At 40.3% G+C, this 22,384-nt stretch overlaps 1 protein-coding gene across 2 annotated transcripts in view; it reads left to right on the top strand.

The window, feature by feature from the left end:
* The window catches only part of RSRC1 (arginine/serine-rich coiled-coil 1), a 172,675-nt gene extending 154,312 nt beyond the window's left edge, over positions 1-18,363 (top strand). For both annotated transcript variants that reach the window (XM_009333931.1, XM_009333930.1), the window contains 3 exons: positions 14,821-14,927; positions 15,854-16,000; positions 16,846-18,363. In XM_009333931.1, the coding sequence (XP_009332206.1) occupies positions 14,821-14,927; positions 15,854-16,000; positions 16,846-16,938 (347 nt within the window). In that variant the 3' untranslated portion in view covers positions 16,939-18,363. The remainder of the gene's footprint in view (positions 1-14,820; positions 14,928-15,853; positions 16,001-16,845) is intronic.
* The last annotated feature ends 4,021 nt before the right edge of the window (positions 18,364-22,384 follow it).

The following is a 22,384-nucleotide window of genomic DNA, read 5'->3' as shown; positions in this document are numbered from 1 at the left end:
ATTTACCAGTGTAATCATCATCTCCTCCTCTGCCTTGGGCGTTCATTCTGTCTATTAAAAAGAAAAAGGAGAAAAAAAAAAAGAAAATTTATCCTGCTTAGGTGGAAGCTATATTTTTACTGCTTCTTTTTGATTTTCCAACTTTATTTAAAAAAAAAAAAAAACAAAAACAAACAAACCGGAAGAAAGCTCAAGGGTAGGGGGGATTGTGAGAGGTTGGCTTCCAGTTGTGATAATAACTATATACAGAAATGTGCAATCTGGAGATGCGTTTGTACCATTGCAATATGCATATATTTTGTCTGATTTAGCAAATTATTCAAAAATTATTCAATTTTCATTTTTCAGTTATTCATTTTGAAATAGTCTGTTTTTAGGAGCTGACATCTCAAGTTTGCTGTTCTGTATTGCAGAATTCCCCAGATTAGGATACCAAGAATAGAGCGTCCTTTTGGGAGTTTCTATGTATTTACTTATTTCCCCCATATTAAAAAAACCCAGAATTCTCCAGAAATACGAGGCATATTTATCCATTCATTAAATATTTCACTTAAATTCTGAGGTCCGGTCTTTAAACTTCCATTAATTTGCACTGTTTGGTCTATTGAGGTTTTCATTTGTCAAAATTGTTAGCTCTTGGGTATTAGTTACGCAAATATTGATGTGTAGCTTTGGCCTGTTAGCTATCAATTGAAATCAGAAAATCAATAGACTTAATAGCTCCTCATTACAGAGTTGATGCATTTGCAAGGCTGAGTCGCGTATTGTCAGGGAACAATCAATTCAGTCAAAACCTATTACACCATCACCGCCAGAAACGGTTTCATAATGTTTTGGTGTGTTTGTAGTTGACCCGAGCTTCCACAGTGGCTCTAGACACAAAATAGCCCTCTTTTGGGGTCTCTCGTAGAGTCACTAAGTCAGAGGCGTGGGGGACAGCTCTGGTGGTGATAGCAGAGACTCAGCAAACTCGTGACGTGCTGTCCCGTGGCAAGTCCTGGTGTGGTTTACAGTGGTTTATATAAACAGGTTTTTTAGGTGAAGACTCTGCTTTCTGGCTTCTAGCAGTAATGAAAATTTCCTAAAGCTGTTAGCTGTATTGTTTGCGTCTGTGACGCAAACCGAGAACCTAAAAACTGGAGTGGTGCTCCCATTGCATTAGAAGCAAATGAAGAAATGAAGAAATGGGTTTACGTCACAGCTCCCAGCCGGGGGGAAAGCACTGACTTCACCACATGAACCAAAGCAGAGGAAAGCAGAGCCTATTCTTCAGTTTCCTGAAATATTCCAATCGTTTTCTTATCATTCTCCAAGTGTATGGTTGTGCTTTCTTGGTTTTATACTTAAAAAGGGAATTGTAAAGCAATAAAGGTGCGCCTCTGAGATTTCAGGCTTATATACGTGTAAGAGGATACATACATTTTCTTTCTTTTTCTCAAGAAAAGTATACAGTATTTACATTTTTAGTTTAAAACTCTTTGTCAAGTAATTAATTAAACGTAGTTGAAGAATTTTGAGGTGGCTACAAAATCTAAATATGTCTAGAAAAGAATACCTAAAAATAACTATAGTACTTACAGCGGTTTATATAAACAAATATTTTAGGTAGAGACTCTGCTTTTTGGCTTCCAGCAGCAATGACAATTTCCTAGAGCTATTAGCTGTATTGTTTGTGTCTGTGATGCAAACTGAGAACCTAAAAACTGGAGTGGTGCTCCCACTGCATTAAAAGCAGATAAAGAAATGAAGAAATCAATTTACCAGCTGGAAAGGTATTAAATAGTGTAGATGCTTTTGTGGGTTATAAGTTGTGCAAATTTAAAGCAAAGCTATTTCTAAGTAAAAGGTAGTCAGCCTTTTAAATGCTGAGTGGATTTCTGGGGAGAGAGTTTCTTTTCCATTTAATACATCTTTATAACAGGCAAAACTTGCAATGTCCTATTTTAATCTTAGTGTGCTTTTTCTCTTCTCAGAACCTGTAGCTATTGTGTAGCTGCTGCTGCCCCAACTTACCCGAGATACAGGTTTTGATCTGTCCATACCATGATATTCTGGGGGATCATGGATGATTAGCGAACTCTGAGATTTTGGAAATAGATGCCTTGTGAACTATAAATGAAGGATTATGGTCCCCAAGTCCATATTTTAAGGCTCCTGAAATAAGAAAAGGCTAATCTGCAGGCAAGGGCTTTAGGAGACGCTGTGTGTCTGCGGATGCGTGAGGCTCGCCCTGCCCCATCAGCCTGGCATCTCTGAATGAGCACTCAACCTGCTCATTACACCACTAAAAAAAAAAAATGTTTATTTTAACTTAAATATTGTGCTTATTGAACTATACGGAAGGACTAATCATCAGTGTACAAACGGCTGCTTTCAGTCCCTCTCTGTGTTGATACAGCGTGATGGAGACGGACCCAAGCAATTTCTGCTCCGGTCCTGCGCTTGCTGTGGTGTGCTGTCTCCTGATGTTTGCGAGGCTTTCTGAAAAATTACAGTGGAAAAATTATCCCTATATTAAAGGGATACTTCTTAAAAGTCGTGTATCATTAAAGATCATTTAGCTATTTTAGCCATTTAGTTACATGGAACACGCTTCGTAATTAAACTTTATGAAATAGAGAGCTAAAAAGCAGGAATAGTCAAAGATACCAGTAAGGATACCGTAACTGTAGTCTAATTTTATGTTAATGTGTACCCTTAGAGGAGTAATTGAGTACATTGCTCAATGTAAATGAGAAATGGCTCTATGGCCTTTAAATGAATTAATTATTTGCAGTCAGAAGAGCCTTATCTTTTTGGTTTAGACTACAATCCCACAGAAACATATGCATTGCCTCTAAGTTCGTGTGTAAGTCATCAAGCTGAATTTAAAAGAAATACATATGTTCAAGGCATCAAGCATCTAAATATTTGCTGGTTATTTATGTCTATATTGCTGTTTTCCAAAGTAATTGCAAGAAAGTTGTGCCATTCATTTTACTTAAGTATTTTTCTTCATTGGAAAAAGATCGGTTATTAAAGTCAAAGAAAAAATCCAGACACTCGGTAAACATGTAGGATGAGTGAAATACAGACTAAATTAACGATATTTAAGATGACATACATAATTATAACAGAAAGGTCAGGGTAGGTGGCAGCTTTCCCAAGTATATAGAGTGTCAGAAAAATCCCCAAAGTGTATATTTTAATTGAGTCGTGTTTTCTTTCCTTCACATTGGAGCATTAAGGTATTACCCCATTCCTGGGCCTGTGTTCCTATAATTTAACATGGCAAAATTCCCAGATCTACATTTTGACAGTAAAACCACATCATGCATGGGCTCCTTCCAGCAATGAAATAACACTTTGTATTTGTCTCCAAATCATCAGTTTCTTTTTAGATTTAAACAAAAATATATTTGATGTATGGGGAAAATAAATTTTACAAGAGTGAGGATGAATTGAACGCTATTTTTGAAATGTGAGAAATGTGTGAAAAATGAAAGAAGCCAACAGATGCGACAGAAACAAACAAAACTATACAGCAAAGGGTAAATAAACCGTAAGTAGAGTGCACGGCGTGTCCTGAGGAGCCGGGTTGATTGTACAGCCGTGACGAGCCCTGTGCAAAGAAGCGATAGGCTGAGCCTCGTCCGTAGGCCTAACGTTTAGTCCTGTCCCAAGCTCCAGAACTGCAGGAGCTGGGTAGGCGGCCAGTGCTGGGCCTTCCCTGGACAAGGGCTGGGTAGGGACAGATGAAACCCCTTGCCGAAATAATCGACCACGCGCCCTCCCTTTGAAGATTTATGCTCATTAAAAACAAAACAAAAAATGGAACAGTGCAGTCAGCCACTTAGGTTTTCGGTTGTCTTGGACTGCCTCTGGCTTAAAGTACTCATGCCAACAGCAACAGAAAGCTGGAGGGACGCTTTACCCCTTCTTGATCAGTACCAAGGCCTTTTTCCATCGGGGAAGAGGCCTTCAGGGGCTCCGTGTACTGGGACATGGGGAAAATTACTTCACTACACATATTCCCCAGAGTAGGAATTTATTATAATTGTTTTTTCCAATAACGATTGTACAAAAGGGGTTTTTTTCCCCCTTAAGTCTTTGATTTGCAAATCAAAAACTTACCTTTTGATTAAGCCCATCCCAGTTAGGCAGCGCCCCTCCCCGTGCTTCTCCAGTTACACTTTATATAGCCGAGTGCTAATGAATGGTGCATGTGGGGTAAACGGACCCTACTTCAATACCTAGGCTGGCTGGTGGTCTGTGGGGTTCTACTGGCTTGGTAATGTTGTCTGCCGTGTAAAAAGGAAGGACACAAAGGGAAAAAAGATTGTTTGTGTCCTGGGAAGGCTCCGTCCTCTAAGTGGGTGAATGGGATTAGCTAAATTAGAGGCTTGGAGCAGAGAAATATTCTTAAAGAATATAAAAAGAAAGGCTAACCAAATGTGAAGTCCCTTCTTAGTCTTTTTTTATTTTGGCATCTCGTTTAGCGATGTACTCGTTAGCGGAGAGGTTTGAGCCCATGCCTTATCTCTGTGGCACTATTCTGAGCTGTGTCTTAGAAGAAAGCGCATTTGTGTGTGCGTGCGCAAATACGTACATACATTCGTGCACGCACACACCAAAACCGCACCTCTGCATTAAAACAAATCAAACGCTTGGAAATGAAGGGAAAAAACAGAATCAAGCGTTATGACTCCTAAGTGCATAATTGCAAATTTTCCGCAGGGTCTCTGCCTCAGTCAGTGTTGTTTCATTTTGGACAGTCTTTAGTTAATAGGAACTATTAATTATTTTATATTCTCATTATTCAATATGCAGCTCTGTACTTTATTTGACTGTAGCTATTCAAACCTCATCTTAAAAGCAGCATTATGAATTTCTTCACGGGCTGTTCTGGGGGCTCATCACTACAGGGTCTGAACGTGTCACGAACATTAACGCTTTTATCCTCACAACAGCCCAGTGAGGTGAGTGAATATTATTAATTCCGGGTTTTTAAGAGGAGAGCAGAGACAGAAGTATAACGGGGTTTCAACTTTGGAGAACTTTAAAAGCAGAACATTGTCTTCAGCATACTTAATTTTGCATTTTGTGTACCCAAACCCAGCTCCCATTTACTTCAGTTGCCGTACGTGATTTGTTCGGTACATCAGCCTGGTCAGACCCCTGTATTTCCCGCAGAAAATGGGCAGGGCGGTTAATGGCCACGCTGCGATTCTTCCCGTGAGATGGAGGAAAAGTCTGGTATCAGATGCAGTTCTTCAGGGCACATTAACTGCAATTAACGGCACCAGCTCTCCCTCCGCCCCGATCTCCTTTGCCATGCATTCTCCCACTAGTGCAACCCGCCTGTTCCCTCCTGGCTTTTTCACTCCCACTTGGTATGGTTTCATCCCTACCTCAGGAGCTGCAGAGAGCTCCAGAGAAATGGATGCCTGGCTCCGTTAAACCATCTTCTTCGCCATCATCTGGAGCAGCAGCAGCATTTAAAATAAAGTCTGAGGTTTTTAAGCTTGTAGATATGTGTTGGACATAACAAACCATGCAACGTTGTGTATATTAAGCCTGTCTTCAGACTTTTGGGGCTGAAAAATAAGAAATCTCGGTAAAGCAGGAGCAAACAGGATTTCCAAGTATTATGATTTGACTAAATGAAGGTGGATTTTGACTAGGAGGGCAAAAGCGGTAACTGAATTTTTAGAAGTCGTGTGCCAATAAATGGCAAATGAATGCCGTTTCACTGTGTCTTCATAAACAGCTGGACCAGCTGGACTGAAATCTTCTGCAAAACATCAAGCGTGGGGTAGACACGAGCACAGAAGACTTTAACCCAAAACATTTCAGGTTTGACAAACTTGCAAGCAACTCAAAGCAGGATCTTATAGCAGGATGGGTTAGGCGATCTTCACTAAAAGTATTGTTACCAGGGCAACGTATAATCTGTATATATAAAAAAGAAGTCTTAAGCAATGGCCTAACAAGGGTCATCAATACGGATTTAAAATAATCTTTTGCAAGTGGGCTCTACGAGACCTCTCAAAAACTTTGGCTAATGTATTTTTGGTATCTCAAATTTTATTTTCTACCAAACTCGGGAGAAAAAACAGGAATGTTTTTGGCTAGAAAAACGTTTGGGATTGAGGTATGATAGTAGGCCAAGGTAATCAGCCTGGGTGGCAGGATTCCCAATCTGGAAACAGCCTGCCGTGCTGCCTTCCTTTGGTTTGGGTCGGGTTTGCTTTGTGGGTTATTTTTTTTCATGAAGTGAGTCTCTGAGAACTGCTTCAGGATTTGTAGTGTTACAAGCTCCATCGGAGGCGGATTGATAGACTGGGGATAAGGGAGAGCGTCTAAATTGCAAAATACATTCATTTATTCGGCCGGCTGCGGTTTACAGATGACAGCCGCATCCATATTCACACCTGTACCTCTGCGCTACCTACCTCAAAGTGAGAAAGTATGTACAAAAAGCATTGTATTGAAGGTTTTACTGGATTATATGTGTTTTGCTGCCCACGCTGTTTCGGGCAGAGTTTGTGCCAGCACCAGACTGCTCAGCGCTTTGCTGGCTGCCTGCATCGTGTAGAAGCAAGTTAGAGCATCTCAGCGTGGAGCCCGTGTCCGCCTTCACCAAAAAAAAAGGGATGAATTAAGGAGCCTATGAAGCTAGGGGAGACTGTTCCTTTGGTTAAAGTTAACAGAAATTGTATCCATTTGTTTAAACCACAATCCCTTGTGTGGAGTCTTTTTATCTGCTGTTAAAAAATGGGGTTTTGTTGATCTCGGCGGCCATGCCAACGTTACCTGTGTACTTACCACGTGTCAAATGGGTATTTATCTGAGAGACCAGAGTGAATCTATGGGCTAAGTATGAGACTTAACTGAGAGTTGTCTTGTTTATGCTGGCTAAGGCCTAGATGAAATGGGATTTTAAATACATGTGTCATATTTTATTGGTGCTAGACAGATACCTAGCTGGTGTGAATGGCATTATTTCATGTACCAGCTAAAGGCCTGGCCCAGGAAAGAAGCAAGAAAAATAATTAAAAACAAACAAACGACGGTGTTTCTAATCCATGTTTCATTTTTCATTTAGCCACTTAAATTGTATTCAGTGTTTGAGGGCAACCAGAGGTGGTTGTAGCTCCTGTGCATTTCCCTTGATGTGTTACTGAGAATCAATATATGGACTGGAATAAAAGCATGGAAGTTACTGTTATTGACACTGAGCATCACAGTGGCACCATGTGTCAGCGTGTGATACTGTGGAACTGTTAAAATACACATATTAAATACCGTATCTTGGAAAGACTCTGCAGATGATACCACGCTCTATAACGTGCAGTAGAAAAAAAACCACTGGGCACGTGCAATGGCCCGTCTTCACTTTCAGCATCACTTTTTGAAGTGTAAACAAAGAAAGGTCCATGCAAAAGCCTAAACGCCTGCAAAGGTTCAGCCCTGCTGTCCTGCACGTCTTACAGTGTGCCTCATCCACAGCCCAAGTTCCGCTACTAATCTGATTTCCACGGTAGCCTACAATACACCATTTTTTTTCTGCACATCCAGTATACAATAACATTTTACGTGGAAGGACCTTGGTTCTGTTGTTTCTATACAGTCGGGCCCCTGTATATAGTGGGGTGTGGCTAGATGCAGAAATACTTTTATTTATCTGAATGTGTATAATAGATACGTGTATAGGTTTAACACAGACAAATTGTTATATATTATACGTATATGTAATATATACACTCGTTAGTTTGTACATACAATATAGAGGGTATTTGGAATAGAGATATATAAAAGATAGAAGAACCCAGTAATTGCCTTTAAGATGAGAGCACAAAGCATTACCTTGGATTTTACAAGGCCAGCGAGCAACAAAAGAGCAGTAATTTATGAGCTCAGCGTAAAAGAATAGCATAATTGCATTAAAAATTAATGCTAATGAACACTAAAATGGGGAAGGTGGTTATGATGAAAGTTTGTATTCATCTTCCCTGGTTTGAATGATGGCTAGTGGCTTGATTAATGGCTTAATTTCTATCAATTAGCGGGGAAAAATCTCCTACGAGACAAGGGTAAATTGAGCATTGAATTACATATCTTGCTTTTGTGTGCTGAGAAAAAAAAGCGGCGTATCTCTGATATTAGCCACAGTGACAAATGCGGTGTGCCCTGCACCGGCTGCGCCGGCTCTCCCGACGGGCTGCTGGCGTGCGGTTCTGGGGTGCTGGGGGGCGGCCGGCAGACGGCCAGCCAGCTCGCCGGCCCCGAGCCTGCGCCCCGTCGTCCCCGTCCACGGTTTCTTTTGCTCTCTCTATTAAGGGAAGAAAAATATCCAGCAATTTTAAGCGTATTAGGGCTGTTTCCTACCACTTTATTAGCTGAGTTTGACTTTTTCCTTGAATATTTTCAAAAATACCCTAAAATGCCTCAAAATGTGAGCGAATGTAGGAAATAGCACACGTGCGAAAAGCACAACAGTGAAGGCAACCTGCATGCAGGTCAAATGCATGGCTAGAGCAGAAGTCCAAATGTTCTTAAATTGCTTAAATTAAATGTTCTTAAATTCAGAACTCAATTGCTAAAGTTTCCCATCGTGCCTTCTGCTTGATTTTATACCCAATGCTTCCATTCTTTTTAAAGAAAAAGCTATTGGTGTCCAGACTTCTTTTAAAATACTGTGAAAGCTAAGTTATAATTATAATGTATTAAAATAGCAAATTGTGAGTACTCTAGTACTCTCTCTAGTAAGTACTAGAGTATTTACAACATGCTATTTTAATACATTGTAATTGTAGTACCAGAGTACTTACCATTAAGTTTGAAGAATACAAATTAACAATAAAAACTTTCTCTGGCCACAGTTGCTCATTTTAGAGTGTGCTTTATTGTTTCCGTGACTTTGGCTGGAAAAAGTTCTTTCTCTGGAAATCTCAACAGCTAGGAAATAGTGTGGCCAAGTGTTGAAACAGCGCTTTGACACAGCTAGGAGGATCTGGAAACGTTAGCAGCAACAAGCAGTTTTTATCATGACTTAAAGTTGTTAGAGGGCAGAGGTAGTTTTGAAACTAATCCCAAATTCCCCTTCGGCTGCACATCGGTGGTCGCCCCGGCAGGGATGCTCGGCTCGCAGCATCTTCGGGGCTCATCAGCCACAATTTTCCGAATGCCTCAGACAAAGGCGGGGATGCGGCCGGCGTTGTGCGTGGCGGTGCCTCCCTCTAACGGCTGGCCCTGCGGAGGCTGGGCTGCTCGCCGGGCTGCGAGACTCCCCGGGTCGGAAAGCAGGGGTGAGGTGGCCTTCATCCCTGGGGGGCTCCCACCGCCTCCGCGGGTTTCACCTGACTCAAGCCAGGCAGGAGGAGAAGGGACCTGGGGTGAGGGGGGAACATTGCGTTCACACAAAAGCTTGGGGGAGGAGTTCATTTCTTGCCTGATATGCTCCAGTTTTCCGTAAAATGATTGTACCGAGCTGGCTGGTGCAGGAGGTCTTGCTTTTGAGGTCACCAGTCCCGAGATGGCTGTTGAGGGCACCAGCGAGGTCCTCCACGCAGCTCTGCCGGTGACCCCGGGCATCCCTGGACGTCAGCACTCGGACACTGGGAAAGGTGTTAGGACTTGCGGTCAGCCTCTGCAAACACCTGCAGGCTCAGGTGTGTGCACCTCTGTCAGGGGACGACCCCCGTTAGCCGTTGCGCATTGTCTCCTGCACAGAGAAAAGACTGGAGGGGAGAAAAAAAACCCTAAAAAACAGAGCTCCAAGTTTCATAAAGTCTAGAGGTGACAAAAATGAAGTGAATCCCACCCATCCTGCTGGATTTTCCCTCCTCCTCCTAGTGCTTTCATTTTGTTTAATATAAGCATTTCAGTGCAACGCACTGTAGAAGACAGTATGTCTCAAAGCCATGTAGTTTTCTGTCTCTCCGCTGCAAATTGTTTAGATGAAAACTTCATTTTTCTTTCAACATGTCAATTTGCGCAGCTTAAGTAAAAATAGGAAGCAGTTAAAAAGCAGCGGGCGTGTGAAAAACCACAGTTCTGTTGAAAAAACATACAGTTCTATAACGCAGTTGTTACTGTATCCATACAGTTGTATATATACAGTTGTATAAAAATTATAGAGGGTCACCTAAGCTAACCCTAAATAAAATGGGATGAAGGGGCAAATATTTTCCTCTTTAGTTGGTTTGTTTAGTCTGGTATCTATTTGTGTTTTCTTCTTTTAATCCTCAACTCATAAATAAAAGAGGAGAAAAAATAGCAACTTTCTTCTGTAAGTATTTCAAAGCATAAATAGGTCAGTGAAATTAACCGGCTGTATCCCTTTAAATATAATTAGTAAACTATGGAGAAACTTACACTCTGAGGAATATTTTAGGTTTATTATGTCATTGCTTTGATTCTTAAGTTAGACCCGCTTGAAAGCAAACTCTCTAGGTAAAGGCATGGATTCATGTTCATGGTCGGGATTATAGATTAGCAATGAATCCAGTATGCATTACAAATTTACACCTAAAGATTATACAAGAAATATTTAAAATACGTTTTTATTTAATGGGTCATTCACAAGATATTATTAGTCGTTTAATGCTTCTATTTCAGTGTTTGTTAAATTCTTAGCGGGCTTCATGACCAGTTTTGTCTTTAGAAATAAGCAAAGAAATGGGAATATTTTACGCAGAGCTTGCAGGCAAGTTACTTTTTCTTTTATCTGATTCTCTGGTGTTTCTAATTATTGTACGTGTGAAATTTTTGGATTGCGTCTAAAGGATTAATACACGTTTTATTTCTAAAGTGACGTTTCAAATTATTGGTAATACAGACTAATTCAATATGAAAATAGCAGCTATAAAAGACGGGTGTGTATGTATATATATTTATATATACATGGAAAGATGTAAATGAGATGGGAAGTGTAAAATATTGAATCGTCTCTGAAGGACAGCGTTCCCAGTTAAATCCTCCGTGCCTGGGGTAACTGGGGCAAAAAATCCTCAGATTACGGTAAAATTACGTTAACTAAATGTTCCCCTAATAGAAGCAGTTTTACGGTAAGGGGCATAAATAGCGATGTTTTTAAACCCGGGCGGTGTGCAGGGGGAGGTTGTGGGGCCGGCCGGGCCCCCCGGGGGGGGGGGGCCCCCCCAGCCACGCTGCTGCACGGTACCGCCATGGCTGAGTGTCAGTGGGGAAGAGCTGGTGACATGAATGGTAATTGTGACTGCTGCTAGAACCGCCTTTTTATAAAAAATGGCCTTGACGAGCCCTAATACAAGATTTAGGGTTTTTTTTTTGCTGTAACACGGTAAAAAGACTTGCTGTGCAATGAGTTAGTATTGATTTTTTTTTTTGTCTGTAGCCTCTTAGCTTTCTGACTCCATTATTTTTGATTTTACTATGAAATACATATCCTTTCTACTGACATCTGACAAACAACATATGGAAGTCGTTTTATCTACCAATAATGTGTTTGTCAAAAAAATCATACGCTAATGGGTTATGCTTCCTCCAGTCCATTTTCCCCAAGTTAATGTCACTGATGTAATTCTAAACATTTAGTGATTTTTGCCCCCTTAATAATTTGTCATTCCCGTAGGTTTGTATAAGATTCATGTAAGATACTAATAACAGGCTGGGAACTGACTGTAGGTTTTGTGAAATAAGAGTTGAGCAACTGATTTTAAATCCACATTCACCTGCCTTTCTCTGATACCTAGTTTTAACACTGTGACTACCAGGTACACTTACCATTCCTTTACTTACCCGCAGACCAGATGTATCCAAGAGCTTGATGAATTATGATTCCCTCTCCCTAGTAGGACATTAGTATATTTGTTTTTATACTTCCTATGGGATCCTTAGGAATCTTTTTTAAAAAAGAAGACGTTAGCAGCAAGGCAGCAGAACTTTTAAACACAAGCTTAATTGTAAGCGAGTGATTTTTTCCTTCTAAATTCAAAAGAATCGGGCTTAGAGATGTACTTACGCACTTTGCTGTAGTGCAGCTGTTGTCCTAAGCCTTGCCAAAGCCGAAGCCTCGGTAAAGCTTCCCGGGGCACGTGGCTGGCCGTGCAAGGAACCAGCGCATCTCTGCCCATGTCCCTCCCGGCTATCACCCTCTCTCCTCTCTTTCCAGCCGAGGAAACCCTGCATCTCTGGGATCCAGACAGCCTTTCTTCCCCTGGGAGGTTTTAGCGTACTGCTCCCTGCGTGTTTCCTGCAGTGGTGCAAACCTCGTGCTCGGCCTCAGTGAAGTTATTAAAACATCAGGTACGAGCTCACTCGCTGCCTGAAGCAGTCAGAGTGCTGGAAGCGGTTATCCAGACTCAGCATCACTGTATTTGACTTTCTGCACATTCAACGTATGCAGAAATAGTTAGCGTGTCCCTGATTTTTCTGTTCGTCATACCCCCAGAGACTAAACAATATTCCCAAATAATTTTTAAGCAACGGGGCGGGTTCTTGTTTGCTGCTTGACAGTTACATCTCTTCCTATCTTTTGTCTGCCTTAGCTGTTCTATAAATGCCGCTCACAGCAAAAACTGCCCACTTACTCTCTGATACAGTGCCTCGACCGTTTCAGGCTGGCCCCAATGTACTATGTAGAATGCAAATGGTTTTCATAAGTAAATAAGATGGAGATAAATTGGTTAAAATTGTAAACGAAAGCATGCAGTTGGCAGAATGAATTCAAGATTTGCTTGTCACTGCAGTTAGACGTAGAAGTAGGAAAGGAAGATTAACTGAGCTGTGAATCTGAAGAAGCACAAAATGAAAGAGACAGTAAAGCAAAGACTTTTGTGTCAGATGTACCGTAATGAACAAGCCACACTACCCAGGACTGAAAAGAAAGCAGTTTTGCGGTACAACCTGTTGATAAAAAATGAGTTGTTAATTTAGTGCTGGCATCTCCATTCCAGAAATATTTCTGAGCTGCTATTAGTTTATTTGCTCATCTGGAGCTCCGCTTACTTGTCATTAATAGACTCAAATGAGTTTTCAGTGGTTAGTCATTGCAGAAGGATATAAGTTACGTTTCTTTTTTTCTTGTGCAAAAGAGAAAGTATTTTGCAGTGTATGTGTATACCTACATGAATTTGGATTTAGAGTTTTGTATACAGAGAAAGAATTTGGTACATCTGAATTTCTGAATAATTCTGCAAGCTCTTTTGGTCTGCAAGCACTTTTCCTGATTTTAAATATCCTTTGGTCTCTTTAGAACAAGAAATTTAACCTTTTATACATACAGATGTATATACTACAAATACATAATTACAATTGCTCTTTTATTTAAATTTGTGTTTTATGTAGTGTTTAAAGTATTCTTGTGTATTCATGAAATTTTCGATCAAACTTCACGGTTATCCTAAGTTGCTTTTTCCTCATCTTTTTGGCAACCTCCTTTTTACTTTGTTGCTCGGGACCATGATTCTGTGACTCGTGAGCTCACCTCCTCAGTACCAGATCCCTCAGCCACACAGAACCGACCTGCAGAGGCATGGGCAGACACAGTTGCACTTTCTTTCGAGCCATCTAGAAAAAGAGTTTATACTGAGAGTGTTAGCAGATAGCTGGCCTCTGAACTCTGGCTGGTGCAGACATACCTGCTCTGACATCAAGCCTACCAGCACAAAACGTTTTAAAAACAAATTTGAATTAGAAGAAGAGTTTGTACTGGATCAGCCTGTGCACGATGTTGCTGCCATATGTTAAGTCTGAGTTTCAGAGACAATGTCCTGTTTTGTTGGACTGTGGCCCAAGTGTGAGCGTTCACCTTACAAGTGATCTGATTTAATCACTTAACCTTTGGCGAAAGGAGTAACGCCAGACTGCACAAGAGGCACGGGGGAGAGAGAAGCCGGACCATCCCTTCGGCAACTTAGATCAACATAGCTGTAATATGAAACTTCACTGTCATCCATCAGTAGTTTCATTTTTAAAAAGAAGTACATCTTGCGTAGTGAATGCTCTTAGTTTCCTACCAGTCTAATCTATCCAGAAGATTGTCTGGCTGAGCAGTGAAAGAACTGGCAAAACCTACCTGACAGCACCCCAGTTACGTGTTTAGTATAGCTCGTACCAAGGTTGGCAGGAGCTGCTCTTCATCGTAATGTCACTGGGAGCTGCATTCGCGTCGTCAAAATAAAATCTCAACCTGGGATTCAAAAATATCTTGTGAAATACATGTGCGCTGTGAGACCTCACGGTACAATAAAGAAGCGATTTTGCTCATTTGAGTAGACAGCTGCAATTTTGTCACCTATGAATCGCATAAGCACACGATAGTTAGTGTGTAATATTTTATTACCATATTCTAAGATTTTTTTTGTCAAATTCACCTAACGGTGTAACTCTTAATGCCAAACTAATCACGTAGCTTGTCATGAAGAGAACACAGATGATGGCACATCTCTCTGGACATTCACAGCTGAAGCCAAATTCACCTCCCTACAAGCAGAAGTAGTTTTACTGCTACGTACAGATGGTACTCCACTGAGTTGTCTGCACTGTCCCCAAATCCTTAACTTCTCCAGGAAATCCTCATGCCATAAATCTAGCAGTTATCCTGCGAGGACATCTCTAGCAAATTCTTAAGTTAGCATTTTGAATGATATCATACATTGAACAATAATGGCCAACTCACTGTTGTTATTTTTACTAAAGGAGAGAGTTTTTCTTTGTAACAGAGCACTTTAGGCTGCATTACAAGTTTCTTTTCTGGTATGTACTGTTGTAAAATATATTCAAGGCATTGCTTAGACACGGCATTTATCACAGGCTTACACTAATGTATACTGACATTACACCTTCTCTTTGTAGACCAAGCCACCCTAGTAGAGCAAGTGAAACGAGTAAAAGAAATTGAAGCTATTGAAAGTGACTCCTTTGTTCCACAGACATTCAGATCAAGTAAAGAAGTCAAAAAGGTAAGTTTTCAATATCCTTTCTTGGTGCATAATCCTTTCAAAGTCAGGTGGAAGCTGTGCTACTAATACAGTTTCCATCCATGAAAGAGCATCAGTGTTGACAATCCTGAATCCCAGCAACGACTCTCCTATGTTCTTGGTGTGGAGTTCAAGGGAGAAGACATTTAAATGTGTAAGGATTTCAAAGAAATCAACTGTTTTGACAGTATATGCTACCTATGCTGAGCAACTCTGGTTTTTAAAAATTCTTTTAAAATTGTATAAAACCATGAAGATTTTTTTTTTAGGAAAAGCAGAAGAATTAAAATCCAAAAGTAATCAAACACATTGTAATTAAAGGTAGAGATCAGTATTTTTAATTCTGCATAACTGAGGCCAGACTTTAAGACCACATTTAGTCCCTGAAACAAAACGGCATTGTTTTCAGACAGCTTTCCAAAAACCTAACATGAGACGTCCAGGTTTCAGAATTTTACCTGCATTTTGGCTGCCAAGTCTTCTAGGGAACTCGGATGCTTTTGTCCTTGGAAGTAGGCAAGCAAAGGCTGGTTCAGTTTTTCCATCTAATGGTGAGGTGTTTTGAATTATCACTGTTTGTTTCCCCCAGAAGATGCATTTTCTTGCCTTTCCAGAAGTCTCCAAGAAGTTCACGCAGCTTCTTCAGGAAGTGATCCAAAACCCCAATGCTACGGTTCTGCAAGCTCCCCCATTGCCTTTGGCAATGCCGTTTTTTTGCACTTCATGTGTTCAGTCTGGACGTTAGTCCATGTCCAGTGTGTTCCTGCTATGCACGCTGAGAAGTATTTGCATGAGGATCCTTTTGCGGGCACGTGTTGCAATGGGAAGAAAGCTGAATGCTCGGTTAAGATACTGCCACGTTTGGGAGCTTGAGGATAAAATACTCAGATGTGTTTCTTTCTTTTTAGTCAGCAGAGCCTACTGAACTACAGTACGAACCTGTAACTATCGGAGTGGGAACTGTTGATGCATCTGCTCCTGAAAAAGAAGCACCACCTGCCAATATCCCTACTGCCATCAAATATCAAGATGATAATTCTTTAGCACATCCAAATGTAAGTGTGTCGATATTTACTTTATCTTTAGAACAAGACAGCCCGTTGAATGAGAGCAGGTTCACGTGACCTAACAACCATTTTGCTGTGCTGCTCATCAAATAACCTGTGGTCTGAAGGCCATTAACTAATGGGCCACTCATTGGCTCAGAAAGGATCACGCTCCTTGCATTATCCAACAGAGAATAATTACAAAAGAAGTTGTTCACCAGTGATGTAGTTTTAGAGTTACAAACAAATTTTATAACAAAGTGGCATACTCATTTAATGCAGGGGAATTTAAGATCCTGTTCATATAAAAATTCCTGTTCAATAAAAATTCAGGAAGAATTGCTTTTGGTTTGTGTAGTGGGAAACCTGGTGGAAGACTCAGAACTTGCCCACCTTGCCAAATTGTAAAGCTTTAAATACATGACAAACTTAAGATAATTTTAAATCATTGTGGCTAAACTTATGCAGATTCCTTTGTGAGCACTTGTAATTGGAAATAGGAGTACTTACAGTAGAGTTTTTTTAAGAACTAGCAAATGAAAAATGCCTTGCAGTAAATGAACTAATGCAAGTTCTGTATAATGAACATCACTAACAAAGATCAAGACCTACACAATATGACAAACTTGCTGTTTCAGGAGGAGACTGAAATTGCAATGTCTTGGCTTTCCAATTATTAAAGTCTCTACCTTTACTAATGTATTTATATCACCTTTGTATTTTAACACCCCTATGCAGCTGGGCTTTTTCTTTGGGCACTGAAATAGCTGATATATATTTCAACAGATTATAACAAATAAAGAGAAAGTTAATGAGTTGCGCCTACTTTTCCTCCTCTCCCCCTTGTCTCTCAGCTGTTTATTGAGAAGGCAGAAGCAGAAGAGAAGTGGTTTCAGAGGCTGATTGCTCTTCGGCAAGAAAGGCTGATGGGCAGTCCGGTGGCCTGAGTGAACTGCTGTGACCATCACATACTAGTTCTCCACGAATGCTAAGAAATCCTACCATGAAATTGTTTTATTTTTCTCTTTTGAGGGGATTTTAACAGTTAGTATGAGTTGTACAGAGAATAAATGTTTCATCTGAATGAACAAGAATGTTCTATCCTCCGTTTTTCTTCCGAGCTCATTGCTGGGTGACTTGTATCGCTGAGCTTCCCACTGTAGATGGGAAGGCTATCGGAGCAGTGTAATTTTCTTTTTTTGTACTGAATTCCTCTGGGGTGCAAAAAACTTGACCAAATCAAAAAAATATATATAACCATGTAGCAGTTTAAAGATAAATGAAAAAATAAGACTGTCAAAGTTCAGATTTACCAGCGCTCAGACAGTAGGAGTACAAGCGATACCGCCCGGGGCCATTACATCTTCTGCGGCTGGAGGAGGATTCAGGGCAAATGATATCGCTGTTATCTCTTCTTCCTTCCGTTCTGCACTGCGGTAGCAGCTTCTGAATCCCAAACATCTGTGGACAGTCTCCTTGCTGAGGGGCTCTGCTAAATTGATGCATAATTTAGTAACAACAAATTTGTAAAGTTTTCAGCAGGTTTCAAGAAATATTATTTTCTGAGCAATTTTAAGCACATTAAATTATTCGGTAATCTGGAAAAGACAGCTTTCTATGAACTTTTAATGGGAAATATAAATATTATTGTGTGTAATGGTACAGACCTTTGTCAAACAAGACTAATGGCATACCTATTTCTGTATGAAGCGACTGCTTTCAGTCTATGAAGCTTCCATTTGTCCAGGTTTGACTTTAAAATAATAAAAGATTAGTCCTATTGGAACATATTGAACTTATCCTGAGTATACTTATAAAAAAAAATCTGTCCATCATCCAACTAAATGCCAGAAATCAACCAAATAAAATACAAAAGTATTTCTTCTGAGGTATCTAGCAAAACTGTGAGAAAACTATTAAATAAGTAGAAGACTAAAATAAGCCCCCCACCTCTGGACATACCTCATTGGAAACTACCTGCATCAGCTTTCCCGTGTGAATGAAGAAATTCATTTTGTGTTGCTTTTCCTTGTTCTCAGATCTGTGGTGAAAAAAAAAAGTGGAGGATGATTCTGGAAATGTACTTTGGTTGTCTTATTTTTTTTAGATCGCTGACGTAAAAGGAAAAAGTATTAAATTTGCATTCTAACGCATTTTTACGTTTTCTTTATGAACAGTGTTAGTTTTACTTGGTCCTGCATTAAAATGGTTCTCTGTGTTTCAAGACTACCTTGTCTGCAACAAAAGTGGTAAAAAATTGTTTCCTTTGTTTCATTTCAGCATTTTCAAATGGTAAATGTTTGTCATTGTTCTCTCTTCTAATCTCCTTCTGTGTTTCTTTCATAGCAAATAAAAATTATTTGATGTCCATGTAAGCTACAGGTGTAAGTTCCTCTTTTTCACACATCATGTTGGATAATTTTGGTATTTTTATTGGATGCAAAATGATTCCTTTTATGTAATTCGCAATCCTATAGGATATTAAAAAATTCTACAAACTGGTCTGTTATGGTAATAATAGGGTGTACCTACTATTGCTTATCAATCAATAACTAAATTTGTCCAGCAAGTCCATGCTGGAGGAGAATTGTGAGCAAGATCTGGAAAGAAAATGGAAATAGCATTTAGATAATCTGAATTTAATAGAAATATGTACTGAAATATGCCAACCATAATTTGAAACACGGAGCAAATCATTAGAAGTTGATTTTTATAGTTCCAGTTGCAGACTAGTGATCAGAATAACCAACAGATAATTACTCAGAACTTGGTAGTTTTCATGAAATACATAACTTGTTTATTGCCCCAGTGTCTGTCTGTCTGGGGACAGTTAAGAAGAGGGTTTTTTCTATTTTAGGCCCTATATTCTGTCACCCTGTCTCAATTCCTACTTTGAACATTCATTATGCATACTTGAAGTTGATGAAGTTATTGGTGTTGGGAGATGAAGGATTTGTCAGGATGGAGTTTTTGCCTAGATACCATCTGTTACAAATTAGAAAATGCACTGTCGTTGTTACAAACCTGCAAGTTCATGCAGTACAGATTTCTAAAGGTGCCTAAAGCAAGTCAGTGATGCTCAAGTGTGTGTCCTGGAGGTGAGAGCTCACATGGAGCTGACTAGCGACCTTAGCAATGCCAGATGTTGTGTCTTGCAAGTGAGTTTTAATCTTACTGTGGATCCCTCGTTGGGTACAGCTAAGCTGAATATTCAAAACACTGATCATCAAGATATGAGTGGCCTTTTGCAAGATTCACTTGCAGGGAGGCTCAGTGCTTTCCGAAGCTGAGCCCTATGGAAGGGGCGCTGGATCAGTGCTCTGCCTTGCCGATAACCTGCTGTCGCTGATTCCACAGCTTAAACCTTCAGCAAAAATAGACACTGTCCCACTGCGTTTGCTCCTGTAGAGTAAAATAAAGGTTGTATAAGGCCAGTCGTAGGGTTGTAAGTGTAAATGTTTAGACTGCAGCACTCTTGATTCAAGTTGTGTAAACTATTCTGCTTTTACTTGAATAGCATCCTGTGATAAATTATTCATTTTCCTGTCAAAGGTAGGCAGATATTCAAGTATCAGAAATGAAATATGGAAGAAGGCAGCAACATCAGAAATAAACTTCACTCTGTAACCAGCTGTGCACGACTAAGGAGAATTTTGACAAACTTACTGCTTAAAACTATTGTACAAGACTTGGACACGTTACAAATGGATTGTATCCAAACACATGTGCACTCCACCATTCCACGTGTTACCTAATCAGCCCAATACAAATTTAATTAACTATGTCGTAACATGGACATGAAACCCGTATCAATGTATACAAATTAATTGCCACTAACCTGGAAAAACGCACTGCTGACTCTCAAGCCATGCTTCTCCTGATCCAAAAAAGAGTGACACCTTTCGACAATAATCCTACTTTCTTAGTTTCTTTGCTTCTAAGGTCTTCTGATGTTCTCACATTTAGCATTTAGGACTCTTGCCTACGGAAAGGTTTTTTTTTTGTTGTATTTTCTACTTTGCTTGGTGCTCCTGGTGAAAGGGAATGGACTCCTGATTAAGAAAGGGAAAGAAACAGCTGTTTGTTAGTTATCCAGCTAAAACATAGGACTTTTAGCTGTGTTTTGCAGTCTCTAGAGACGGCAGTGACATGGTTTTGTCATTCAGGACTCGTGATGGGGAGTCTCTGATACAATCGGCTCTAACACAAAGTTCCTCCTAATGCCAAACTACCTTAAATCTGACTCAGACGAATGGTGTGTAGGAGTGAAAAGATAATGCTGTAACTTGAGCCATTCAGACTTCTGGTAGTCAGCAAAGACCTCTACCCCTAGAAATTACATTAGCAAACTCATTTCACTTATTTTTTTTTTGCTGAACAGCCACCATCAATTAAAATCAAACCAGGCTGATTTTGATTTGATAACTTTTAGGTAAAATGTTCGCTGGCCCTTCCTGATTTCTTGAGTCATCCAGCATCTCCAAAACTATTTTTTATTATGATAATTGCTTGAAAAGGAGCTGTGTTTAGTTTTTATATTATTATTATTATTATTATTATTATTATTATTGTTGTTGTTGTTACAACGTTTTAGAAAGATTTTTGCTACTAAAATAGTGGTATCTAAGAAAACACTGCCAGCCAGGAGATCGAATTTTGCTACTTCTGCTTCAGTCGCTCTGATATGAGCAGGACTGGATGATCCCGAAGGCCGTTTTTCCATCAGTAACCCAAAACCAACCTTCTCAATGATTACAGTTTTCCATTTGTCAAGTTACAAGAAGCAAGTTATTTTTAGTGGAGATCCTTGAACTCTAGAAACCTGTTTCAGGAGAGATTAGCTTGAACCTATGACTTAATCCACATATGACACAGGGCTGCGACGACTCTTCAGCTTGCAGCAGTAATAAAAAGCAATGCTAGAAGTATTATTACTCCAGAATTTAAAATATTCACCATTTGTAATTTTGACTTAGCACAGCATTGCCTAATTTCTTTTTTCCTGACCGCCGCCCCCCCCCTCCTTGTCTCCCTCCCTTGCTAAGACCTAGGAAAAAAGAGTAGCAGTGGCTGGGCCAGATTATGTGACGCTGGGGAGCAAGGCTTAGACACTGAGTCACTCTGGAATTGCCACTCCGGGGTGAGATGTGACACGATATGTCTGCTCTTTCAGGAAGGGTGCAGGAGTTGAAGCTCAGCCCAGAGAGGGGAGGAGGGAGCTCAGTGCTAACACCAGCGCTGAGCTGTGCTTCGCTTCCAGCTGGGCTCCCCCCATCAAGGTGTGCGCCTCGTAAGCTGGAAATGGTTAGGCCACGATTTAAACCCAGGTGAAAATGAAAATCGCTACTTGGCTATCGTTTTGCTTCTTCAGAAATATAGACTGGGGATGCATGGTTGCAGGGATAGTAATGATATGAGAAGCCTTTCGGCCCTTGGGCATCATTTTTGAACACACTATTTTGAAAAGGCTGTAGTTTAAAAGGTGTCGTCTCTGCTGAGCTGCCACGGTAAAAATCTCATTCCCACTAGGTGTCTCTGCCGTCCCAGAGCAGTTGTCACACTGAACATCAGTGGCTGTCTAGAAAGGCCATAGAAATGAGATGCACGTAGTCTGAATTTGCCTTTTTACTTCCTAAACAGATCCTGAGTTAGGGTAACAAGACAGAGCAGTTTGTCTCATAGTTTTCCATTGCCCTACAATCTACATCTTTCAAATAAAAAATACCACTCGAAAAGGTAAGCTCCAAATATTTACTGTCTATGTGGTGCAGCCCCTGGGAGAGTTTATAGGAGGAAAAGTGGACTCTTCCTCTCCCCCTGTCAGCAAAATCCACTGCTGAAGGCCGTGCTGCCCCTCGCTCACCAGCACAGCCGGTTTCTGGAGCTGGCCCGCCGCGGATGACAGGAGGGACAGGCATCTTCCTCTGGACGCTGCGGGTCTCCACATCTCTGGAGGCGGCGGCTGGATTTCCATGTTACGGTTCTGAAAGGAAGACATAAACGTATCTCATTAATTATTATTAATGGAAACTAAATACAGCTAACATTTGTAAAAATGTCAAATTGCATTTTTTGATACCTTTTCAGTGAATGTCAGAGTATTTTTTTTATAAATTATTGTCATCTTATTTCAGTGTTCATGCAAGTTACAGAGCTGGGCGACTATGTGAGTTGAATATATATTTAAATAAAATATTAATGTAAATGTTATTACACGTCTACCTCCAGTTCTTGCAGTAGAACGATGCTTTTATCTGACATTTACGAACAATTTATAACTGCCTTTGCAAAAGACTCTGCACTGGGCTGACATTACAGATGGAATGTAATCAGCTTTGTAACACCACTGTCAAAAGGCCACTTCCACTAAAAATACGCTTAAGCCTCTGGAAA

The sequence above is a fragment of the Pygoscelis adeliae genome, unplaced genomic scaffold (genome assembly GCF_000699105.1).
Source record: "Pygoscelis adeliae isolate BGI_AS28 unplaced genomic scaffold, ASM69910v1 Scaffold241, whole genome shotgun sequence".
In the NCBI taxonomy this organism is placed as follows: Eukaryota; Metazoa; Chordata; class Aves; order Sphenisciformes; family Spheniscidae; genus Pygoscelis; species Pygoscelis adeliae.
This window is presented reverse-complemented; position numbering and strand designations above follow the sequence as displayed.